The 24,164-nt window shown below is 53.8% G+C and overlaps 1 protein-coding gene across 1 annotated transcript; it reads left to right on the top strand.

The window, feature by feature from the left end:
• The first annotated feature begins 2,339 nt into the window (after nt 1-2,339).
• LOC141934894 (uncharacterized) lies at nt 2,340-8,736 on the top strand. Its single transcript, XM_074850716.1, has 12 exons — nt 2,340-2,598; nt 2,803-3,216; nt 3,743-3,804; nt 4,256-4,409; nt 4,663-4,919; nt 5,316-5,401; nt 5,812-6,108; nt 6,494-6,617; nt 7,047-7,175; nt 7,488-7,627; nt 7,915-8,040; nt 8,581-8,736. Coding segments are annotated over exons 2-12 (1,455 nt in total). The 5' UTR covers nt 2,340-2,598; nt 2,803-3,137; the 3' UTR covers nt 8,582-8,736.
• Nucleotides 8,737-24,164: the final 15,428 nt, after the last annotated feature.

The following is a 24,164-nucleotide window of genomic DNA, read 5'->3' as shown; positions in this document are numbered from 1 at the left end:
CCGCTGGGGAATCTCTGGGTCCCTGGGGCAGTTTTTGAAGGGTCCCTCCCAGTTGGGTCAACGGACCCAGCGCAGCCAGGAGATGTGGTGGGAGCTGCTCAACCTGGCAGAAATCCCTTGGTACTTGTGATTCAGAAGAGGTAGAATTTGGACCCACAGGTCTCCTTAGATGACCTTAGGAGCTGGGGGCTGTGGGGGGACGGGCTCTCTTTCTCTGGTCCAGTGACTGGTCCCATTGCTCGCAGGAAGGGGAAGAGCTTTAACAGATGAATCTGCCATTTCCCTTCTTCTGGGGGTTACAGGAGCTGTTCTGGGGGTGAGGGAGGTGTAAATTCACCAGACTGGGTAGAGCAGAGATGGGCTGTCATTTCTCTGACCTCAGCGGTGTGTCTGTGCTGTAGCTGTAATCGTCTCTGCCTGCACAAGTGGCCTGGGGGCCTATTTTGTTTTAAAGGAGATATAATGAATAAACGCAGTGAATCCAGTGTGCGGCCTCTCTGACCAAACATATAAGCATTTACTTTAGGGTAAGATAAACAGTTCCTTGAACTCACTGGTTATACTGACTAACTCCCCGTTGCCTGAAATGGGACCAGGGTTGGCTGGGACGTGGGCGCCTCCATTAGAGACATCCACGTTGAGGCAGATGAATTCCACCGCAGGCTCCTGTGTTCCTCACCAGGTCTCTGACCACTCTGCTCTTGGCCCTCACTGAAGCTGGGTACAGGCCCTGTCTCATTTATTTGTATCTTTTTTTCTATTTTTTTTTTTTTTAACAGAATGGAGATTCTTAGACATTCAGTTGCAGAAGCTTCTGTTTGAAGATCACGCTTGGATCTCCAGGTAGGTCTAATTAGATGCCTTTTCCTCTTCTGTTCATCCCTGATAAGCTCAGGCCCTCTCTGTCCTGTTTCTGAGCACCGCTGTCCGAGGCGCCTGGCACTGCCCGGGGAGATTCTGCATCTCATTGTGCACCATGAATTTTGTTGATCAGCAGGAATTAAGTCTTTTTAGGACATAAACTACCTAAATTGCACTGAAGTGAAAAAGGTGCTCTGTAACTTCTGAGAGATAACACTGGAATATAATTAGAATATAAACATTTTGAGCACAAGATGCTTAAAAAGTTAGGTAAAAGTTATAAGCACAGCACTATTTTTTTAGTTGGGATTTTTATCTATTTTACATTTAAAGTTTGAATTTAAACAAACTTAGTTGAATTGATGTGGAAAACATGTTCAAATCACCAAGTATTTCTTTCAAACAAGAATAAGCAAAGTAGCAGTTACAAAGAGTGTTTTGGCTTTAAAGCGTTTTGTATTTTTGAAACCAAATCTACAAGTTCCTGTTAAATCAAAGTGGCTTAGAAAAACGATCTTTTAATTCTGTGCCACAAATGTTATGACCCGCCGTCTTCTAAAACATTATTGTTGAAGTTGTGTGGTAGAGACACAGGCGATCAGTGGCTGGGCTGTGGCCTCTCAGGCCATGGATCTCCTTTTGCTCAGAAGACTCTCAGGCTGCAGCAAGCGCCCAGACGTCACAGCGAACACGGAGGGTCTGAAAGAGAAGTCAGCAAGATACAAAGGAGGAATGGGCAAGAAAAAGGTGAAAGCCTGAATCCCATCTGTCCTAAATAATGAACTGCTCAGCTCCGGGCTGGCCGCACAGGCCACCTGCAGTTCAGGGTCTCGGGCACAAATCTTCTGCAGGTCGGTACTTACCTCCTTCCTCACAAACTAAAAATAAACCAATAAAAGGAGATGCCTGTTCCTTAGTTCACTGAAGGGAAAAGCAACTTCTCTTGAGGTCTGTTTGCCTCTTTTGGAGGACGGGCCGGAGCCTGAAGGAGAAGAGTGCCCCAACAGCAGCTGCTGGGCAGGCTGAGGGGGTGCGGGGAGTCTGCTCCCGGGGGAGCTGCGCCACTGTGTGTAGCTCAGTCGCTGTTATTGGGGGTCGGAAGCCAGTTCCCAGCAGGCACACCGTAACTCCTTGCTCTCTCTCTCTGCCCGCTGATGGTCATGGTACCACTCCAGATGTGCAGCCAGTGGGATGCCCACCGCTAACGGGAGATTCTCGCCTCAGGACGCCGCAGCCCCGAGCTTCGCCCTGCGCTTGGCCCGTGAGGAGCCGCAGCTCCGGCTGCAAACTCCAGTGAGGGGGGGATGCGGGTGTGGGGCTTGTGCAGGGAGTGCCTGAGCCACCGGGTGCTGGGCAGGGGCAGACCCATGCCAGCCAATTCGCCTTTTAGCCCGAAACGCCTGTTGGTAGAGGTGCTGGTCTCCTGGGGGCGGTGGGGACGTGCTCCTGCCTCTGGAAAAGGAGGCTGTGAGAAAGAAAACAGGTCGTCACAACAAATGTTCCCAGCCGAGTCCTAACGTGGCTTCTGTAGCGGGGGGACGGACAAAGGAAGGACGCTTATGATTCATTGTGATTTTGCAAACAGTCTTTGAGTTCTAATTTCCATCATGTTTTTACTCTTCCCTTCTTTCCAGGGAGTGAAGCCGATTTCAGCTCTTCAAGAAGCATGTGCAGTATTTTAGCCCCTGAAGTCCACGTGTCCGCTGTTGGAAGCAAAAGATCTTCTTTTTCTCGCAGGTAAGCAAAGCAATTTTTCCTTTTTTGCTCCCCACAGGCCTTCGATGCCATCTCTTGTAACTGCCCAACCGCAGCCAACCCCCAAACCCCCCTGCCTGGACTGGCTCCAGCAGCAGAGACAGACGGGATTTTTGGAAAAAGACTGGTGAGAAAGGGGATGGCTTTCCCAGGACAAGAGGTAAAATCTCTCTCCTCTCTCACCAGCTGTGCCGCCTCCCTGCTGATGTCATAAATGCACCTTCCAGTGATGCGGACTGATGTCACAGGGGGATGCCCCACATCACAGGGGATGTCTCCCCGGTGCCGCAGCCGTGCCAGCACTTCCCAGCAAGGCCTGGGCGCTGCTGGACACTGCTCAAGGGCTCCCCAGCGCTGCCCTTCGGAGCTGCTCCAGAGCCAGCACCAGGGTCGGGAGGCAGCAGGGCTGCACTGGCGGACCCTCACTGACAGGCAAGAGGAGCAGGGGCACATCGGAGAAGAGAGGAGACACTCTCTGAAGAGCATCTTTTTACCGGAGCTGCAGACGAGCAACAAGTGCAATGGAGGGTTGCTGCACCGTGGCTGTCAGCTTTGAGCTGTGCAGCTTGTTCCCCACGCTCCTGCAGCTCTCCCCCGAGGGTAAGGTTTTCAGGAGCTCCTTCCCAAAGGACAGTGGGGCTGTCCACTGTCAAAAGCTGGGGCTGCTGGGTTGTGGGAGTGGCTGGACAGGGCTGGGGGCTGCTGCGAGAGCCCTGCCTGAGGGTCCCACCGGGCTCAGGGGACCATGTGGCAACCAGGACCCACGGTTGGCATGTTCCCCTTGTGAAGGGGGCCATCCAGGGCCAGCTTCCCCTGGGAGCTGGTACCTCTTGGGGTTCTGGCTCTGGGATGAAAAGGGGTCCTGCATTCCAGCTGCGTTAGATGGCCACAGCCCTGGTTCCTCAGCCCTTCTCACATCCCCATTTCTGCTTCAGCCCTGCCCCAGGAGCAGCGTAAGGCTGGCAGTCATAAATTGGGGCACAGCCCAGCTCCGCAGCCACGGCAGCGTTTGTCTGGGCTGGTTTTGGACACCTGCATCTGGCACCCCCTGGGCGAGGACCTTGCCAAGAGGCTGTGAGATGGCTGGCCTGGAGCCTGACACCTCTTTCCTTCCCTTGCTTTGCAGAGGTTGTGGCTATCTGGGATGCCGTGTCTGCATACATCCTGGGACAGCTGAAACTGGACAAGGTGGGCTGGCGTCTTGGTCCCCCTTTTCTCTCCCGATCCCAGGCCCCGGCGAGCAATCCCTCCCTGAGCATCATGGCAGCACACCAAGACAACCCCGTGTGCCCACAGCTGCTTCTTGGTCAGCCAGGAGAGAAAGCAAGTCCAGATCTAGTCTGAGAAAGCATTTGGCACACAGGATGCGGGCTTCCCTTTTCCTGTGATCAGAGCGACGAGACCAAGCAGAGAGAGATGGGATTATGCTGGGTCCATGCCAAGGATAATCCCTGGGAATCAGTCCAAGGGCTATTCCCTGTGCTGGAAATGCCGGGGATCTTCTCTAGCCGAAGGATGTTAGCAAATATCTTGAGGAGGGGAAGACAAGAAATGGAGAACGTGGGCTCTTCCCAAAGCTTTCACTTTTCCCATCTCTGAAGTCTGCACTCATCAGCCTTTTTGTCTTTTTCCTGGGCAGGGTGTCCTGGTCACAGGACTCGGGACCTTCGCTGTGGTCCAAGAGCGATTCAGCGGCGAAGAAGAGGTGTATGTGGTTCGAAGACCAGTCTTCCAGCTGGACATTGACGCGATATGTCTGCAGGAGCTCGCATTCCCCACAGTGGCTATCCCTGGTGAGAAGGCAGTGGCCAACCTCCACTTGCCCCCTCCATGTCTGGGGGCGGGGTGCGTGCTCTCTGCTCTTTGTAAAGGGAGGGGAGAAGTCGAGAATTGCCTCCAAGGGTCAGGGGGTGGCTTGAGCTCCCCCAAAACAAAGCACTCCCCACGAGCTGTTTCTGTAAATGGCCTTTGCTCTGGCAGTTTGTCAGGAACCTGACATGGAAATTTGGCCTGCTGTGGCACTGACGATGTTCCTCCTCCTCGCAGGCAACATTGAGATCAAGACGCTGAACTACGGGTGGCTATCGCAAGCCACCTCCTTCCCGCCGCACGTGGTGCAGGACTGTGTGCAAGAGACCATCTTCCTGTACTCTTTCCAGCTGAGGAACAGGCAGCGCCTGGCCTTCGCCTTCAAGGACATTGGCGTGCTGTCCTGCAGAGATGACGTCCTGTGCATGCGGTTTTATTACGACTGCGTCACGGGGCTGGAGAGCGAGGCCAGCCAGATCGCGCTGCTTCACACTGTAAGTCGCTCAGGTTTTGAGGGCTGCTTCAGCGTCTTCGGGAAGCCTGGTGAAGGGTGAGCCACCCAGTTGTCACTGGCCAGCCTGGACGTGGCAGGCCAGTCCAATGCCTGTCCCTGTGCTCACCCCCACTGAGCTCTCCATGAGCACAGAAAGTTTCTCCCGAGTTTCTGGGTCCTTGCCCAACAAAGAGCCCCGCAGGGTTATTGCGCAGTGTCAGTGTTTGCTGTGCAGCTCCTCCAGAGCAGAGCAAGGGCTAAAGTTCATGGGGGAGGATTTGGGAGAGAGGTTTGGAAAAGTGGCTCTCTTTTGGAGCGGGAGACAGCTCTGCTTTCTCTGGGAGCCGAGAGAAAAACTGCCTTGGAAACCTTCTGACAGCTCCGTGTGGCTTTGCAGAGGCTGTGGATGCCGAGCGGGGCTCTCTCCAGGGGAGCACCCACTGCTCAGGGGATGGAGGCTGCTCCTGCCCACGCGTTCCCCAGGTGAGTGCGTTTCCTCTGCAGCCCTCGGCAGACTGAGCCCGCGGCTTCCCAGCTCCTGCTCCGGAGTTGTCGGGGCTCGACGCTCAGCACCAAGTCAGGGATCAGCCCTGCAGTGACTGGTTTCTGGTTAGCTGGTGCTGAGCTGGGGCGAGGCCTGTGTTCTCCCGGAGTGATCGGGCACGGCGAGTGTTTCTCATGCCCAGCCTGACGTCGTCCACATCAGACAGAACCAACTGCACAGGGTTAAAGCTCCACTTTCTGGTGCTGGGGGGAGGTTGCCAACAGAACCTGTGCATGGCCACCACGGGAAAGGGATGCCATGCCTGGCACGACAGTCAGCATTAGTGCTGGGAAGCTGCAGGGGGTAACGGTCACCCTTCTTCAGGCCTGTGTCATCATTTGCTTTCCAGGTTTCGGTTCATTGTTACAGGCGGAGCAGCGGCCAAGGATTTCTCCACCTGGCACAAGAAGGCTGGAGAAAAGCACAGGCCCAGAAGAAGTACGGGAACGGGTCCGTGCTGTCCAGGGCTGACCACAGCCCAGTTGAAATGCCCTCCCCATGGGGCTGCTCCAGAGAGCTTCCTCCCAGCTGCAGAGGCGTGTCCTGGGAAGCTGCTGCAGAGACGGGTGGCACTTCCCCTGCCTGTGCTGCCAACGCAGGGGCCAGGCACCAGGCAGCAAGACACAGGCAAGAAGCCTTCTGCCAGGTGAGACCCTTGTGGGAAGGGATGAAAGGGATCCCTGCACTCACGCAGGAGAGACATCCCCTTGGGACACTCTGGCTCCAGGGACTCGGGAGGGTCCCTGGCACATGTCCCACGGTTTTTCAGAGCTTGTCTGCCCCATCGCAGGCCCCTCAGTGAGGAAGGCAGGGGATGTTTGTGCACTCTAGCTCCCTTGTCCTTACAACAGAGCGGAGGGGCACTCCTCTCCCACCCATCTAATGGGGCTCAGGAAAGGCTCCCCCCTGCCCTGGGAAATGGCCCCACCTCTCCCGCTGCTTCTGCCAGCCTGGGGAGCTTTGATGCCCAGTGAAAATGGGAGACCAACCTCCCCACGCTCATGCCTACTCCTCCCGGTGTCTCTTTGCAGTGTGCTCCCCCCATGCCCAGGCAGCTCCCCCAGGACAAAGGAGACAGGCCGGCAGGGGCCAGCTTCTCCAGACAGGTCCACCGCTGCGCTCCCGGCATCCGAAGGCTGCAGGAGAGCACTGCAGGTACGTGCCTTGCCGTGACTACCGTGCTGTTTGAGACTTGGCAGAAGCCTCTTTGTGCAGAGAGTCCTCCTGAAAGGATCCCTTGCGTTCCTTGGAACCTGTCTGTCACCTCCTTCAGGTCTTCTTCACAAAAAGGAAGGTGCTGCACACCCTCCCCGCCTGTTATTGCCCCCTGGGTTGTCATGAAACACTTTGCTCTGGCCAGGGGCTATGGAAAATGTACAAGTCCTTTCTAGGGTGTTGGCAGCGGAGATCTTTGGTCACGCAGCTGTGTTTGTCATGAGCTGAGGAGCCTGGCGTGACTCCACGGCCCCTGGCATGTCAAGGGCAAAGCTGAGGCAAGGGGCAGCAACACGGGTCAGACCCGACGGAAGCCCCTCCAGGAGCTGAGACTAATCCTGCCTGCTGCTGCATTTCTGTCCCCTCCAGGAGGTCCGGCAGCTGTCTGCAGAGTGGGAGAAAGGGCAGAACTGGTGGAAGGAGTGGCGAGAGCAAGCAAAGGCAGAATGGGAGGCAAGGGAAGCCTGGTCTGCAGGGGAGCACCGACAGCCACCCCAGGTATGGGCAGTGGTGGGCACTGCGGAGAGCAGCAGTGACTCTCTCTGTCGGGGCACCCAGGGCAGCAGGTCTCCAGGGGATGGGAGCAGGAACTAACACCCAGCTGCAGGGCAGGGCTCTGCCTGCTCATCCCTGTGTGGGAGAGATTGGCAGCAGGATCCAAGGGGCAGGAGCAGCCGTCAGCCATGATGGCAGGCACGCGGTGCTGAGTCTCCTGACTCCAGGTCCTGCTGCAGGCCCCTTTCAAGAGTCTTCTGGGAAGCAGCACCTCTGTTTCCCATCTGTTTGCTGAGACTGTCTCCTCCTTGGCAGGCACTTGGCTCTTGGACTCCTCACCCTCCAGCCCAGCCCAGGAGAAAGGAGGCCAACAAGAGGTGGAGACAGGCTGAAAACCCTCTCCCAGCAGAGCAGATGACAGCAGCAGCCGCCCAGCTGGGAAGACTCCAGACTGAGTAAGTGTGCACCAGCTCTGGACACAGCCTGGGGCAGTCGAGCAGCCGTGACCCCGCAGAGACGGCCAGGTCCTCCATCCCTGCGTCCTGGGGTTCCACAGGAGACCCTCTGATGTCTCCTGACATGGCCGTGACCTGGCTTACCCCCCTCCGGGCCAAGGCCCAAAACTCACCCCAGGGTGAAAGGGTGGGTACACGCGGGACTGGGGGGTGCAGGGGCTGGACGAGGGGAGAGGCAGAGGGGGTCTCTGGCAGAGGCTGAGGGCTGTTGTTCCCTGTTGTTGCAGCCACCTTTCCCCACGAGCGGTCCAGGTCCTCAGAAGGCTGGAGCCGTATCACCAACGGAGGGACATATTCAAGCAGGTCACTGAGAACAACAGGCGGCGTCAAGAGCAGCAGAGGCAGCTCCCCTGGTAACTGTCTCCAAAAAGGGCTGTGCTTCCCCTGGCTGCAAGGCCCATCCCTCCACTGAGGGCAGCCCTGGGGGAAAGAGGGGATTTCTCTGACACCCCTCATGAGGCAGCAGCAGCATCTGGAGGCTGGCTTTGGGCTGGACCAACCCAAGGGGGACTGCCTGGGCACCCAGAAGAGGCTTTCCATGTGGCATGTAAAAGTCCTGGCTGCAGACAGAGGGATCCCTCTGATGGCTGGCTCTCCCCTTTCCAAACCAGAGAGCGTGTCCTTCCCTGGCACAGTCCTGCCCCAAGACACCTTGCCCCGAGGCGGGACACCTGCACGGGACACCCAAGGTCTTGGCTGCCCTTGGCTGAGCAGCTGCCCCTGGGACCTGCTCAGGGGCTTGGGCACAAGGGGCCTCTCCCAGCTCACAGACGCCTTGAGGCTCCATCGCACGCAGATCCCATCCCGGGTGGCTGGAGCTCAGCCTGCGGGACTTCTCTGCCTTCTCCCTGCCCGTAACATCTCACACTTCTCTTTCTTCCTCCCCGCACTAGATGCTGGTACGGCAGCGGACAGGGAAGTGTCAGCAGGCTCCAGGCGTGGCTGTTAGCAGAGGGGCTGCCGACGCGGAAGTCTCGGACACAACTTAGACGACCAATGTGATCAAGTTGATGCCACTTTATTAAAGGCTACACAGCAATTTATCTCAAGCTTCACGCGCCACTATCTTATTGCTAATACGCTAAAGCTACTTGTTCACGCGCCCTTCTGCCCTCGATGATTGGTCCCAGTGTGGTGTCCACGCGCTGCTCTCCCCCCCGGTAGACCCCCTGTTTTCGACATTCCAACATCTTTATCTCTGGGGCAGGAATGTAGTTTCTCAGGCCGTCTCGGCCTTGTTTTTGTCCTTGAACACAGCTGCAGCTTGCTGTTACAGTGAGGCCCCTTGGTCTGGATCGCTCACAACATGTCCGTTGTTCTCCAGCGATGCCACAAATCCCCCTTTTTGTTTTTGAGCGATCCAGACCCCCCTGTGGTCCTGTGCTAAAAACATTGCACCGACAGTCCTCTGCAGGGCCCTTTGCAGAAGGCCTGTAAGGCAAGGCAACGTGGAGAGTACAGTCACTACAATCAAAAGGACTACTCCGACAGTTTTGACTAATGTTATCAACGAACCAGATAATCCCCAACCTTTAAACATCCTTGTCAGCCAGTCCAAGCCATCATCTTCTGTTAAGCGTTTGACTCCATCCTTCAATTGCTGAATGCTTTTAAAAATAGATTCTGAATGATCGGATAGATTCATACAATACATTCCTCCAAATTCAGTACAACCATGTCCTTGCGCTAGAAGCAAAAGTCAATCGCAGCTCTATTTTATAACGTAGCATGTCTGACACTATCAGCATCAGTTAAAAGACCACTTAAAGCCAAAGAAGTAGCATTAGTTTGTTTGCTAAGCCAAAACTGCAGTGGGTTCGGCCATGTATCCACAGGTATTTCTACCAAGCACGTAGAGAACAGATTTTCAGGGCTTGCGGTGGTATTTGGTTGTGAGACCACCCATCCTTCACTTTGAGGCAGGTTCCAATACAGGCCGAATACACCGAGCAGGAACCCAGCGAGAGCCGGCATCTGTGAAAACACAGACATAACCCCTGCTCCAAGTTAATATCTCATTTGGTTTCTGTTTCGTCTTTCTTAACTTCCTTTTTCCAGGGTCGCACCCATCGACTCGGAACCCATCTAGTGCCGGTATCGGTAATAACGCAGGCATAGCCTTGACCCGTCATTGTTAGTTCCACAGGTCCTTTCCACTCTCCTATAGCAACATCTTTGTACTGAGCAAAAGCACCATCTCCACACCGGCTTATATCGGATTTCAGACCCAGACTATGTATTACTACTGGTGGTTCCTCCCTGTCACCTGTGAGCCGTAAGTACTTTAACACATACACCGCTTTTGCAAGTGGTTCTGCAGCAGCCAAGACCTCTCCCCCTTTTTGTTTTTGCAAAAGCGCTTTTAAAGTTTTGATGTGCTCTCTCCACTATAGCTTGCCCCGTGGGGGAATGTGGTATAGCTGTGATATGACGTATACCCCAGAGTTGACAAAAGAGAGCAAATTTTTGAGAGGTATAGGCTGGTCCATTATCAGTTTCACGGGTCAATTGAACTAATTTCCCATATTGCCTGGCATATTCCGCCCTACCGCGATGGTAACTTCTCACAGCTTCGTACTTTTTCACAGCTCAGTGTTGCAGCTGTGCACTGTTTTTCCCTGCCACCTTGGCACAACTCAGCAGTTTCTTATCTATCTTCCAAGGCCTGTTCTTCATCAACCCCTGCAATTGCTTAGAGGCTGTGTAAGGCTGACAGGCCAATGCCTCCCACATCTCCCCTTTCTTTGTTTTGCAGCAGCACCTGCAACACTTATTTCGAGACTTTATGAATTAAGGGTTAGGCAAACTTCAAAAAATGCAGCATACTTAAAACAGTTTCACAGAATGCTAGAAACAATACAGCAGTTACAGTTATTAGGTAAAAAAGAGTAGGCTAATTTCAGTACCCATAACTAAGGGATATGACTAAATACTACAAAAATAAACAGTAAGGAAAATACAGAATAGCACACTTACTTAATGGGGCACTAACATTCAGATCCGCAGTTGCTGGAGAACCCTGGATGCAGCGAGAATTTAGAGTACCCTTCCTCGCAAACCGGAAATCCTACGCGTCCATCCGTAGGTGAGGCATCCAACATCGCTGCAAGCAGGTCCAGCCTCATTTATCTAATTCAGCAGGTCAAAATAACTGGCAATTTTCTTTGAGCGGAAACATCTGATCTCATCCTCCTCTTGGGTTCCACCCAGAGCCTGGCCACCACTCAAGGGGGAAAACCAAGGGAGTTTCTAATAAGGTTAAACACTTGGGGTCCTAATTCTTAATATGGCTAAAGAAAGAAAGTTGAATACACACATTCTTATAGCATTTCATCCTTATTAATAAGTACATTTTGTCTAAGCTACATATTTCACTAGTGACTAGTAAGCCTATATGTTTCATCAAGGAGTTGCAAGTACTGTTAGCATTTTCTCTTAAAAGAGTTGGGAACTGTAGTGTGATTAAGGACAGATATAGTGTATTTTGTCCTATTGCAGTAGCAAGCATTACCCATCCATTCTGCTTAAACGATCAGTTGAAGAGATGGCGAACTGTTGGCACAGGGGTATGTATAGCACCCACTGCTGGCTCCTGAGTGTCCACCAAAAGCTGCCTCTCACGCCTCAGGTGTGATTGCACACAGCTTGCTGGTAACCACCGGGACTGTAACCTGTGAAAACACAAGCATAACCTCTTCCCCAGGTTATTAAAGGATATGGTCCTTCCCAGTTACACTTTCCAGGACTTGAGTCTTGCCCTGGACTTCTTGTTGATCTGGTGTCTGTGATGAGAAGTGCTGCAATATTGACGGCACCTATTTTAACGATCCAAATGCAGCAAAGGGAGTGACGTCGGAGTGACGTCAGATTGCCATAATTCTGAGGAGTGAGTCCCCGAGGGTTGACACCACTGGCTGTTGAAGAGAGAGAGTCCTTCTGGCATTCAGGGCAAGTCACAATGATGTCTTCAGCCTGAGGCCTTGATAAAGAAAACTGGTTTTGTATTGCCTGGGCATTTTGGTGGAAAAATTGCATGTGAAAGCTGTGCTTACTGTGTTTCTGAGATGGCATTAGTTGCACGGTGGAGATCTTGTTTTTGCTTTCTCTGTAAGTACTCTGGGTGATGTGAGTGAAGGATCTCTTCGCAAAATATAAAGCAAGCTATGGAGATCATCATTAGTTAGGCCCAACAACAGCTGTATCCAATTTATGGTTCATAACAGTTTCTGTAAATCATTTAAAGTCTTAACATCAGTTCTAAGTTTAAGGTGTTGGGGGACAATGGTCTGTTCACAAATTCTCCACTCCAGGTACTGCCACGGTGATGATCTCTGTACCTTTTCAGGTGCTATTTGTCACCCCATTTGAGATACTGAGTCTTTGGGTAAAGCAAGAGGCTTTTCCATGATCTCCTGTGTTTCTGCTGCTATAAGGATGTCATCCATATAATGATATATAACAGTCTGGGAGACCTGCATTGTGGGAGTATTCTTTATGCCTTATGGTAAAACAACCCAGTGGTACCGTGTTGCAGGTTCACTAACATTAATACTGGGAACAAAAAAGGGAAATTTAGATGCATCATCCAGATGCAAGGGAATGGAGAAAAAATAAATCTTTCAGATCAATTATTAGAAAATGCCAGTTTAGGGGAATCAATGTGTTGGAGATCATGTAAAAGTCACCATTTACCACTTTTATTTGATATAACAAACACCAGGGGGTTCCAAGGACTGGTAGGTATGATATGTCCTGCACTTAACTGTTCATGAATTAAATCATTCAGGTGGAACAACTTTTCCACTGGCGAGGGCCACTGACCCACCCACACAGGTGATTCTGTTTTCCAAGTTAGTTTCAGGGTGGGTTTCAGGGTGGGTTGTGCTGCAGTGGCAATTAAGACAAATTTGATCTGATTTGAGTTCCCCATTGAGCCATACAGTCACAACCCCATGATGTAGCAGGGGTTTCCAATATAAATGGATGAATATTTGCTACCCAGTTTTCTGGGCCCCTTACCTGAATGAGTTATTTGGTTTGAAACATTACAGCATGACCACCAACCCCGAAAAGCACTCGCGTTACCCGAGCTAACAGCAAATCTGGTCGCAGACATTACAGTCACATCTGCACCAGTATGTAAAATGCCTGTTAGTTCAACGGATTCTTCTGCTTTAGTGAGGTTACATTTTATCAGAGGTCGACTTTGTCTCCCTGTCTGAGCTCAAAATGTTTGAGGAGTAAGTGCTGATCCAAATCCTGAGTCACCCCAGCTGTAGTAAAATAAACAAGCTGAGTAAGTTTGACCTCTGGTAAAACGAACAACCCCTGTAAGGTTGTAGATGATTTTTATGACAATACCCTTCTCAGCTAGATGGTACAAAGGTGCACTCTCCCCACAAAGTATGCACCTAAATTCAAGACAACAATTAATACAGAATTACTGCCTCCTGCTAGAGGAGATATTTCACCTATGACACTTCAAACACTGAGCCTGAACAAACAGGCAACACCGACGACCCAGCGGGTACTATGGCACTCTGGCAAAGAAGTCTGCAGTCCGCAGCTGCCGCTGGGCTGCTTCTGGCACACGCAAAACAACCACACAAAGAGGCCTCTTACACTTACTGCTCACACAACATAAAATGATAAACGGTGCAAACATCAAAACACTGTTAAGAATATATAAAACTATTAAACTATTGCTTATTGATTATGTGGTGTGTCAGCAGCTTCTGTAAAAAGTGCCGCTTTTGGTGGGGGGGGGGCGGGGTGTGCCGAGAGCGCGGCGCCGGTCTCGGCCGCAGGCAGTTAAGAGACTGAAGTCTTTCTCAGCCCACCCATCAGCACTATCATAAGTAATGTTAATGAGAAAACTAAGAAAGTCCCAAGCCCCCCAAGCCTCAGGATTAACATCAATAGCGGCATGTAGTCTAGCAATAATTTTTGGATAGGGCTCCGGGGGCCCCTGTCTTACTCCTGTAAATGCTGGTGCTGCTTTTTCCTCATGTACGGCTAAAATCGTTTTTAAGGCCAATTCTTGGGTTAACTGTAACACTTCTGGTTGAAATCTAACTTGGCAGTCGGGGCTAGCAAAAGGGCCTGCGCCCATCAGCATTTGAGCTTGCACCCTATATAGAGGATCTCCTTGCTGACGGGGTGTGGCTGCTGGGAAGTTGAATTACTGAACCAGTACATGGTGATTTTAACTCATGTTCCCCATATACTAATTCCGTAACCCAGCACATCCCCATCATTTTCCAGTCTCAGGCTTCCCACTCATTGCCTTGGGAGGTTACTGTTACCGGAAACGTCATTGGTCTAAGCTCGTTAAACTGCCCCTCAATTATAGCACCCGAATAACTCCCCGCCATCGGCTTGCCGGATTAGCATTACCACTCGTGCGTCCCAGTGCCCCCCCTCCCATTTGGGCCGACGATGGTAGCGACCCGATAGCCACCGTTTCCCTCTGACCACCCCCCCCCCCTCCCCGTGTCGCGGAGGAAGGGGTTAAAAGGAAGAGGGGGAGGTGGCGGTGCTGTGGGGGTGGGTTGAGCCGCTTGCTGCATTCGGATTTCAAGTTGCTCTAATTTTCTCGTTAGTTCTTGCAAGTGTTGATCTTGTAAATCATAACGAGATTGTTCCTGCACCGACCGGGGTGTCGGGGGCGAGGATGGGGGCAGGGCTGGGTCGGTGCCGTCCTCTGGCGAGGCGGCGGCGGCGGCGGCGGGGGGGTCGGCGGGAGCGGGGCAGGGCCGTGCGCTCCGGTGATTGATCTTTTGGGCTTGAGGGGGGGTGGGGGTGTCGAGGTGTAGTAAACCTGTTGACTTTTGCTCTTGATTTTCCTGCCGCACGGGTTCTGCGCGTGCAGCGTCCCCATCCTTCCTTTTAGGAGCCGCCTTGGGGAACAGGGATCCCGCGAGCGTCCCAGCAGTGACAGAATCCTGAGCGCCAGCGCGTTCTGCCTCTGCTGACCAGGCAGCGAAAGCGGAGGCGGGGGTCTGCCGTTCCGCTTTCAGTTCTGTCAGAGTGTCTAGGACCAATCTCCACACAGTGGAGAGTTTCCTACTGTCTTTAGAACCTGAACTAATGTTGTTCCACAGTGCCGCGCCGATCTTTTCCCAAGTAGCAGGTTCAAAGGCTGCGGTCACTGAGGGGATTAGTCAGTGCTGCCGAGCCCACAACAGCACCCTCCTCAGGTTCCCCTGATAAGATAATCCTCCCTTAGAGAGTATATGTTGGAGGAGCTTAACCACTGCTGCTTAACCACCTTGCCCCGAGGCGGGACACCTGCACGGGACACCCAAGGTCTTGGCTGCCCTTGGCTGAGCAGCTGCCCCTGGGACCTGCTCAGGGGCTTGGGCACAAGGGGCCTCTCCCAGCTCACAGACGCCTTGAGGCTCCATCGCACGCAGATCCCATCCCGGGTGGCTGGAGCTCAGCCTGCGGGACTTCTCTGCCTTCTCCCTGCCCGTAACATCTCACACTTCTCTTTCTTCCTCCCCGCACTAGATGCTGGTACGGCAGCGGACAGGGAAGTGTCAGCAGGCTCCAGGCGTGGCTGTTAGCAGAGGGGCTGCTGGAGTCTTCCCACTCCAGAGTTTCATCTGGTTTCCTGGCCTGTCCTGAGCGAGAATCGTCCCCCAAAGGCATCAGTCTCCAAGGACTCCACTCCACGGGGACCTCTCTCTGCTTGCCTTCAGACTCTTTTGTGCCTCTCAGCTGTGTTTATTGCTGTGCAGTTCTTCTGAAATAAACGGTCGGCCCATGGAGCTGTCAGTCGGGAGTGTGTCGTCTCTCCCAACCCGAGCCCTGGCGGGGCTGCCTCCGGCCCTTGCAGGAGGGCTGGGGCAATGGGCTCGGGGCCGGGGCTGTGGATTCCATTATTCGGGGGGCTGGAGGGTGCTGGGCTGGTGCCACAGCAGCTGGCTGCCTGTGCTGGCTGGGCGTGGAGGCCGGGCTGGAGGCGGGCGGGCCGGGCGCTTGTCCGGGCTGGCGAGGGCCAGGCCCCTGGGGCTCTGTGGCAGGCGGGACAGGTTTCCAGCACAGGCGATGGCTGCTGGTGTCGGGCCCAGCTCTCGGGGTGCCGGGGTGGACGGTCTGGCTGTCCAGGGGCGAGGGACGGCTGCTGGTGTTGGGCTGGGATGAGACTCAGGGTTCTATTGAACCATTTTGTTCAGTTATATCATCTTGCCCTGTTCAGGCTTAAGTAGAAAGGTCACATTTCTTGCCCAGGAATCACCCACCTGCTTAGCTATAATTATCACATAAACGGCGTCATTACCAACGTAAGGTCAGCTTACTCGCCACCATTACACCAGGTGGACATTGTGAGATGGTTATTTCACTCTATTTTCTCATCTAGATGAAGACCCCTCAAGATCTTCTAGATGTTGCATCTCAAGGGAGCCAGGAAAGGAGGAGGAGAATTTCCAGGACTAATCTCTTGCCCCTCCAGCCCACTGCTAAGTGGCTGAGTGCTTTCTAAATCAAGTCTCGCTACCCAGGAAGCCTCACCCGTCACCTTTATATTCCAGTCCCTCTGGATTTTATCACTTTGGTACTGTCATCCTGCAATTAATGACAGAAGCTCTACCATAGCTGAGAGAATGAATAGGAGCCCAGTGTTACACCTTCCTGTTATTTAATGAACTTCAGCTGTCAGCTGACACTGAGAGGAACCAAGGGTCCCTTCCAAGGGTCTGCTGGAGAGTCCCCAGCTCCACATACTCTCATTTACAGCTGTGGCTCCTGCCTTAAGTATTTACAGTACTATTTTCCCTTTCCCAGCATCTGACCTCTCTCATCCTGGCTCGGCAACTTTGCAACTCCTTATTTACTCTTTTTCTGGCATCTGGACCACATTTCATAGAACCATTTAGGTTGGAAAAGACCTTTAAGATCATCGAGTGCAGCTGTAGACCTAGCCCTGCCAAGCCCACCACTGCTTTCCCTGGATGTACGCAGGAACTGCTGCTCAGAAAATCACCTACGGAGTTCAAATGCAGGGAAAGGACAGGGAGGGGGAGTTGGCTTTGCAGTCCCTCCCAGCTAGGCCACCTGCTGCACTTTTCATCCTCAGCCTCCACAGCATTGTATAGACAGAGCAAGAAGAAGCTAAGCCCTCAGGTACACACCGTGCAAAAGAGATTCCAGGCCAAAACAGCCCAAAGGCCCTGTGCAAACCAAGGCGGGCAAGGCCAGCGGCACGAGGCAGGCAGCCCCCGTCCCCTCCACGTTTCACCCACAGCCCGCGTGCACTCACAGCGCAGCCCCGGGGAAGAAAGGGAGACAGGCCGGCACTTTCTCTCTCCGGGAGCAAAGCTTGCTCCCTGCCCGGCTCCGCTGGCGGGGAGAAGGGGCTCCAGCTCCCAGCCCCCGACATGGAAAGTGCTGCAGCCTCCAGGTGCCTCTCGCCCAGCACAAGAGCCCCCACACACTGAGCTCCATCAGTAACCCCCTCCCCAGATCCTCCCCAAAAAAGCAGCTTCTGTGCAGGGACACAGATCCTGCAGGAGGACGAGTGCAACCCCCTGCCCCAGGCACCCCCCTGCCCCAGGCATCCCCTCTCACACAAGGGATGTCCCCAGCCCCGAGGCGTGGGGCAGGGGGTGTCACCGCCCCCCCCCCCCCCCCCCCGAGCTCCCCTGCAGCCCCGGTCCCTGCTCCGCCCTGCTCCCAGGGACGCGGTGGGGGCAGCTCTGGGACCCCGGGGACAGAGGGGACAGGGATGCTCAGCGCCCAAAGCACCCAGTGAGCACAGCAAGCAGGCCCTGATAAATTTGCTTGCTTACTTCATATAACTTTGACACATTCTTCTACTCCTCACACTGAACAGCCCCAGCTCCTTCAATCTCTCCTCACAGGATTTATTCTCCAGGCCCTTCCCCAGCCTCGTTGCCCTCCTCTGCCCTCGCTCCAGCACCTCGAGATCTCTCTCGTATTGAGGTGCCCAAAACTGGACACAACGCTCCAGGTGTGGCCTCACCAGTGCAGAGCACAGGGGGACTATCACCTCCCTGCTTCTGCTGGTCACACTATTTCTAACACAAGCCAGGATGCCGTTGGCTTTCTTGGCCCCCTGGGCACACTGCTGGCTCATGGTCAGCTGCTTGTCTATTGTAGCCGGCTCTGCATCTTTAAGCCTGCCTATCCACCTGTTGGTGGCGCTCAGGTCGCAGGGCCAGATACCACAGGGGGTTAAGACCTTCTCGGGGACATCAGTACAGACACCAACGTGGTGGATACAAAATGTCCGTTTATTGAACTGCGCAACTTGCATATATATGCTCGCCAAGCACCTCCTCCGTGGGTGTGCCCTCGGCATTACAGGCCTACCCATTACCTTATTTAGTAACAAAGGAAAGGAGGGGAGGTTGTAACTACTCTTTCCGTACATCGCGAGATCTTCCGAGTGCCATTCCCTACACTTCCCCCCCCCAAGCTTTATAACATTATCTTGTTAATAAAACGTTAACCTTCTTAAACAACTTACGAACCATAGCGCTAATACAGGTAAAAGCAATGCAAATAACAAGGAGTACGCTACATACCCCAATGACTCCCCAAATGAGCCAATCCCAAGTAAACCAACCAGTGAACCAAGCCCACACCTTGTCAAGCTGCCCAAACCATTCCGGTTTCGTAAAGGTAGCTGTTTTCTTGATGTTCTCCAACAGCTGCGTAATTAGTACATTTTCTCTCCCAATTTTATCATAGTCTTTGTCTTGTATGCAACAAAAGGTTACGTTTCTAAACATCACACTTTTACAGCCTCCCTGCGCAGTTATGTCAACCAGCATGTTAATGGTCTCTAAGACATACTGCGTTTTTTGGAAGCGCTCTCGTACATCCTTATGCATGAGTTCGGTTCCATACTTAGATTCAGATATGGGCACTGGCTCTCTAGACCCGTTATGAAAGGCGGCTGTGATGAAGACATAGCAGGATTCCGCTCCCGTATCTAAGGGAATGCAGACGTCTTTGCGGTGACGTGCTCGCGCCCACTCCCTCCAGTGTCCTGCGTGACTCAGCAATGCACAGCCAAGGAGGGTGATTCACCACCAATGCTGTAAAACAAAGCTCCATCTCATGTTAGATCAGGTTTTACACACCGTGCAGGTACCCACTTAATTATACCATCCTTTTCCACTGCCGCGTACCCACGCCCAAGTACTCTCAGCGACCACCCCGTCTCCCAAGTTATCGAGCCTGGTTCCCTGATTTGGACTAAGGGATAGTTTTTCGTCTCCTGCGTTGGCACAAAGTGTTTCCACAGGGGAGGTGTGGATTCCTCACCCCTAACGAAATGATTTAGAGTATACAGGGCGCGTGACAGGAGAGCTTGTTGGCGGTCTACAGGTATTGTTCCTGCGTGGCCTTCCCCCTCCCCAAGCTGTTGGAGTTTCGTTTTTAGGGTGCGATGTGCACGCTCCACTATGGCTTGACCTTGACTATTGTAAGGGAGGCCGTGCACTAACTTGATGTCCCATAACGCGCACCATTCTTTTGTGTGCGCTTAGCAATGAAGCAAGGGCCATTGTCTGTCTTGATTTCCTGTGGTTTTCCTAATAATGCAATAACGCCCTCCCAATGAACAATGACGTGTCTGGCTGTCTGTTTACGACTCATCGTGGCTAGTATTGTGGAACTAAAGGTGTCGATAGTTACTATAAGGTATTTATTTGGCTTTAACAAGTCACATTCCGTTATGTCGGTTTGCCAAATCTGGTTAGAGGAGAGGCCTCGCGGGTTGACGCCTGCCTCCCACAGTGGGCCTTTTTGGCAATAGGGGCAAAGTGCCACTATATTCTTTGCTTGTGACAGGGGAGTCTGGCATGTTTTTGCTAGGGCTTTCGCTCCAAGGTGTAGGAAGGCGTGTAGGTTCTTTGCGGCGTCTCTTGACCACACACCCTGTGCCGCCTGATCCGCCTGATGGTTGCCTTCTATAATTGGACCCGGTAGGGATTGGTGACTGGGTAATAAAGGCCTGTCCTGTGCGTTGTTGTAGAGCCTCATAAAGTAGAGTCGAGGCTTCCGTTTGCACGAACCCTACTGTTGTCATTTTGTGCACGAGCTTATAGACATACAAAGAGTCCGTAACAACATTAATAGGATTTTCTGGCTGCTGTTGGAGTGCCATTTGTACCGCTTTGGCCTCCAGCCACTGTACAGATTTGTCGGTCTGGGTTCACATCCTCTTTTCCCAGCGTCCCTCAGTCTTCCACACAACTGCGGCTGTCTGAGATGGCGACGAGGTGTCTGTAAAATATGTTGTGCCCTGAAGCGGGCGCATTGATAGAGGTAGGGTAAGTTGTAACTGGAGCGTTTTCAGGTGAGTAATCCACTGTAGGCCTTTTCCTGTTGTTATGGAGCCCGGAAAGTCAAAGATGGCACATTGTAAGTCTTCAGAACGAGCAACCATATTTTCCCACATCTGCTGCTTCCAGGGGATGAGGATCATATCAGGTTCCTTTCCAAAGTGTAACAGAGCCATGTTGCGTAAACGTCCTGTGAGGTCTGTTTGCCAGCTTCCGTAGCGGCCGTGAATTCTCTGGGCCGCAGTTGTAACTGAGCCGGCATCGTTGCAAAAGCGCCCCGCCCTAATAGGCGGTCATGGGTAGGCCCATGTAAGGGGTGCTGTTGATCGGTGGCCGCATGGACTACAGCAGTAACTCGGCTTCCCCATGCCTCCTTCCACAGCAAATACATTGCCGGTTTTAACACCGCTTTCGCCAGCTGTCGCATGTCAGAGGGGGTCAGTGGCAATGCCAAAACGGTTTCTAATAGCAAAGTTGTTCCTGGGTGTCCTAAGCCGTGTTCAGCAACTGCCTTAAATAGGGTTTGCACTGCCTTCATGTCAAGCGGATACCACTCCTGCTGCCCTGTGGGGGTAACCCTGACTGGGTAGGCATGTATTGCTGCAGGCTCAAGCTTCACCGCCGACATAATGCACTCCTTGGCTATGAGTTGCCAATCTGTGGGTGTCCTCGGCACAGGGGATGGCGCCAAGCCCCCCCCCACCAGCCGCCTGTTCTCTCTAACTGCAGCGGATAGTTCCTGCACCGCCCTAGCGAGTTCGTTGTCAGCCCTTTCATTCCCTCCGCGGGCGGCTCTAACGGTGGGTGGACCTCCCGCTGGTTGGGCCGCGCCCCCCAACCTCTCTCATGCTTCCATTTTTGGTCATGTTCTGCTTCGTCGCTCTCCGATTCGCCATCCGACCCTATCCGGGTCCTTGGCTCCCGCCAATGAGCGAACGGGTCGCTCAGTTCCCTTATATGGCGAGGCTCTGCCGGCCCCACTGCACTCCATGGCGGGCACGCACGGGGGTTTGAGGAGCGCCCGGCAACCAATCAAGGAGCGGGTCCTGCCCAGGTTGCCCTCCTTGGCCCGGCCCTTGGGCGACTTGCCCCTGCTCTTGTGGCTGCCGGACCGCCCCCATATCCACCCCCGAACGCTGCATGTTCGCGCGCCCCTTTTCTGCTGATTCTTGTTTACACACTCGGTTTCCACCCTCCGCATCTCCTCCCAAGGGTACACGGGGGGTGCCGGGGGCGCAGACGGGATCGCACCCTTCTTCCCCTGTTCTCCGCCCCCCTCTCCCCCCGATGGCTTGCCTTCTATGGGCCACGCCTCTAGTTCCCTACTATGTCTTCCCCCTCCTCATCGTCGGAGCTCGCCGTGAGCTCCTCCGTTTGGGTGGTCTCCTCCGCGAGACCCCGCAGACCCTTCTTCGCATCCCGCCACGCCTGTTGCTCCTCCTGGGTAGCTATCATCATCGCGTTTGCCTTCCCCCAAGCCACTAAGTGCTCTGGCCTTCCCAGCTTCGCCTGCTCCGTCAGCACCGCCTCTATCTGTGGCCAGAGCTCCGGCTTCATGCAGTCTATTGGCTCCGGCAACACGCCGAGCCCTATCAGTTTTTGTAGCATAGCTTTCAGTGTCTTTGACTTCATAGAAGTCTTATGTTGCTCGCCCCATCTTTTCAGTACCTGAATTATGGCACCCATGGCGCGCCGGGGGGGTCTCCCGTGCTGCGTGGAGCTCCTTCACCCCCTGCTGGGCACCGACGACGGTAACTGTAGATCACGTCGGGGTCACCACTTATTGTAGCCGGCTCTGCATCTTTAAGCCTGCCTATCCACCTGTTGGTGGCGCTCAGGTCGCAGGGCCAGATACCGCAGGGGGTTAAGACCTTCTCGGGGACATCAGTACAGACACCAACGTGGTGGATACAAAATGTCCGTTTATTGAACTGCCCAACTTGCATATATACGCTCGCCAAGCACCTCCTCCGTGGGTGTGCCCTCGGCATTACAGGCCTACCCATTACCTTATTTAGTAACAAAGGAAAGGAGGGGAGGTTGTAACTACTCTTTCCGTACATTGCAAGATCTTCCGAGTGCCATTCCCTACACTTGTCAATTAGAACCCCCAGATCCTTCTCTTCCAGACAGCTCCAGCCACACCTCCCCGAGCCTGTAGCCATGCAGGGGGTTGTTGTGGCCCAAGTGCAGGACCTGGCACTTGCCCTTGTTGAAGCCCATCCCGTTGACGTTGGCCACCGATCCAATCTATCCAAGTCTCTGTGTGGAGCCCATACGCCATATCTGGGGATGTAAGAATTGGTAAGTCTGAGTGGTTTCCTTCAGCGTATGATGGTGCAGGACAGTCATAATTGGCGTGTAGATCGTATGCTTCTAAGTTAAAAGGACACCGGGCAAACGCGATGAATTCATGTAAGAAGCGTTCAGTGCGATTCAGCAACAACGGCTTTAGCTCGTCAGCAAAGGCCTGACTGTCCAGATCATACCTGGTCACGTTACTCACGATAACACGCTGCACAACGTTTGCCAACGATCCTCGGGCACCGAGCTGGACTGTAAGTTCTCGCTTCAACCAAGGAGCCAACCTGTGAAGGCAAGCAGGGTTGCGGTGGAAAAACTCTGCTGAAACGTCTCGATAGCGGCCACCGCCCTGAATGCTACGAATCCGCCCAGCGCTGCGGTACAGAGCTCTGCGGAAGCTGATCATGTCCTCCTCCGGAATCCGCGGCAGAGAGGTGCCCTCTGCGCTCGCCTGCCTCATCCAGGCCAGAGTCCTTAGCATAAGCTGGATCTCTCCGACCCTCTCCCGCACGGGTTGGTCAGACAGCCCGTCAAACAGTACCCCGTTATCTGGTGACAGCGTCCTTGGGGAAGGTGAACTGCCAGCGCGGCGTTCCCCCGCTAAGGCAGAGCTGTTTTCTGACGGGCTGGGTATATACTCTTCAAAGGCATCGTCAGCACGAATCGTATGGAAAATGGAAAGAAAGGGTCGCTTGCAGAGGGGGCATTCTGCTTTGCTGTCTGACCACTCCTGCACACAGCTGAAACAGAACCTGTGCAAGCAGCGATCTAGATAGGCGACATTGTCACATCTGTCCAAGCAGATGGGGCATCTCGAGTCGGGAGATGCATCTGCTGGCAGCTTGCTGGTGCCACCTTTTGGCGAAAAATTGCCCTCTTCTGAAAACTCCTTATCTGCTGAAGCCATGTTCTACGAGAGAAAGACACCAAAGATCATCGCTATCTCAGAGAGACAAAAATGTTACAGTTTAGACACAGGAACCTCTAACAGTCACCTTCAAGGCTGCAGAACCCTGTGTGGGCACCGAGAGAACCGAACAGAGACGCAGCACGACCTGACCGCTCGGCTTGGCTTCTCCTCACGGTGAGATCTGGCTCTTCAGGGTTCAAGTTTTGAACAGAGCGTGACTAATGCCGGTGTGTGTGAAGGGCACAGGCAGGGCTCTGTCTGCCACCCCACTCATAAACAACTGCTTGGATGCAGTGAGTTTATGATTAACACGGTGTCCTTTGAAACACACTTCCAAGGGAGACCAGGGTTTAGATAGGAAAAAGACGAGAGCATATTTTGACAAAAGTCAAACCAAGTAATTGCGCTGGAACTAAACTCTCCAAGCTGTGCTGGCCCTGTCCTGCTCCTGCCCCCTGCCCACGAGCAGCCGCACGAGCCTCTGCCGGGCACTCGTGCTGGACCACATACGGCTCCTTGGGCTGAGCCACCCCCAGGGATGTTTTCCAGCCCAAACGAGTCTTTGTTTTCAGGAGTGAAGCAGAAGCAGCCGGGGGTCCTTCCCACCCCCAGCCTCGGGTACACGCCACCTGTGGATCTAGTCAGGCTGTCGAGCACGATTGGCCAGAAATCCGCCTATTTTGCAGTTATTTCGGGGATCCCCATTCCCTTAAGGCATTCCGCAGCGGAGATCAGTCCCCGCGCTGCTCCCAGACCCGCAGCCAGCTCGGGAGCGCGTCGTACCCGCCCGCCGGACACCGGGCACCGAGTCTGCCGTGCGGGGCAGCGAGACACACGGACAGGGACGGTCGCGCACACCCCGGGGCACACCCGCACGGACACGGGGAGGGGGGGAAAGGGGCTCCCGCCTCCCCGGGGCGACAGCGCCCGCCCGCCGCGGGAC

Source organism: Strix aluco, chromosome 26 (assembly GCF_031877795.1).
Source record: "Strix aluco isolate bStrAlu1 chromosome 26, bStrAlu1.hap1, whole genome shotgun sequence".
In the NCBI taxonomy this organism is placed as follows: Eukaryota; Metazoa; Chordata; class Aves; order Strigiformes; family Strigidae; genus Strix; species Strix aluco.
This window is presented reverse-complemented; position numbering and strand designations above follow the sequence as displayed.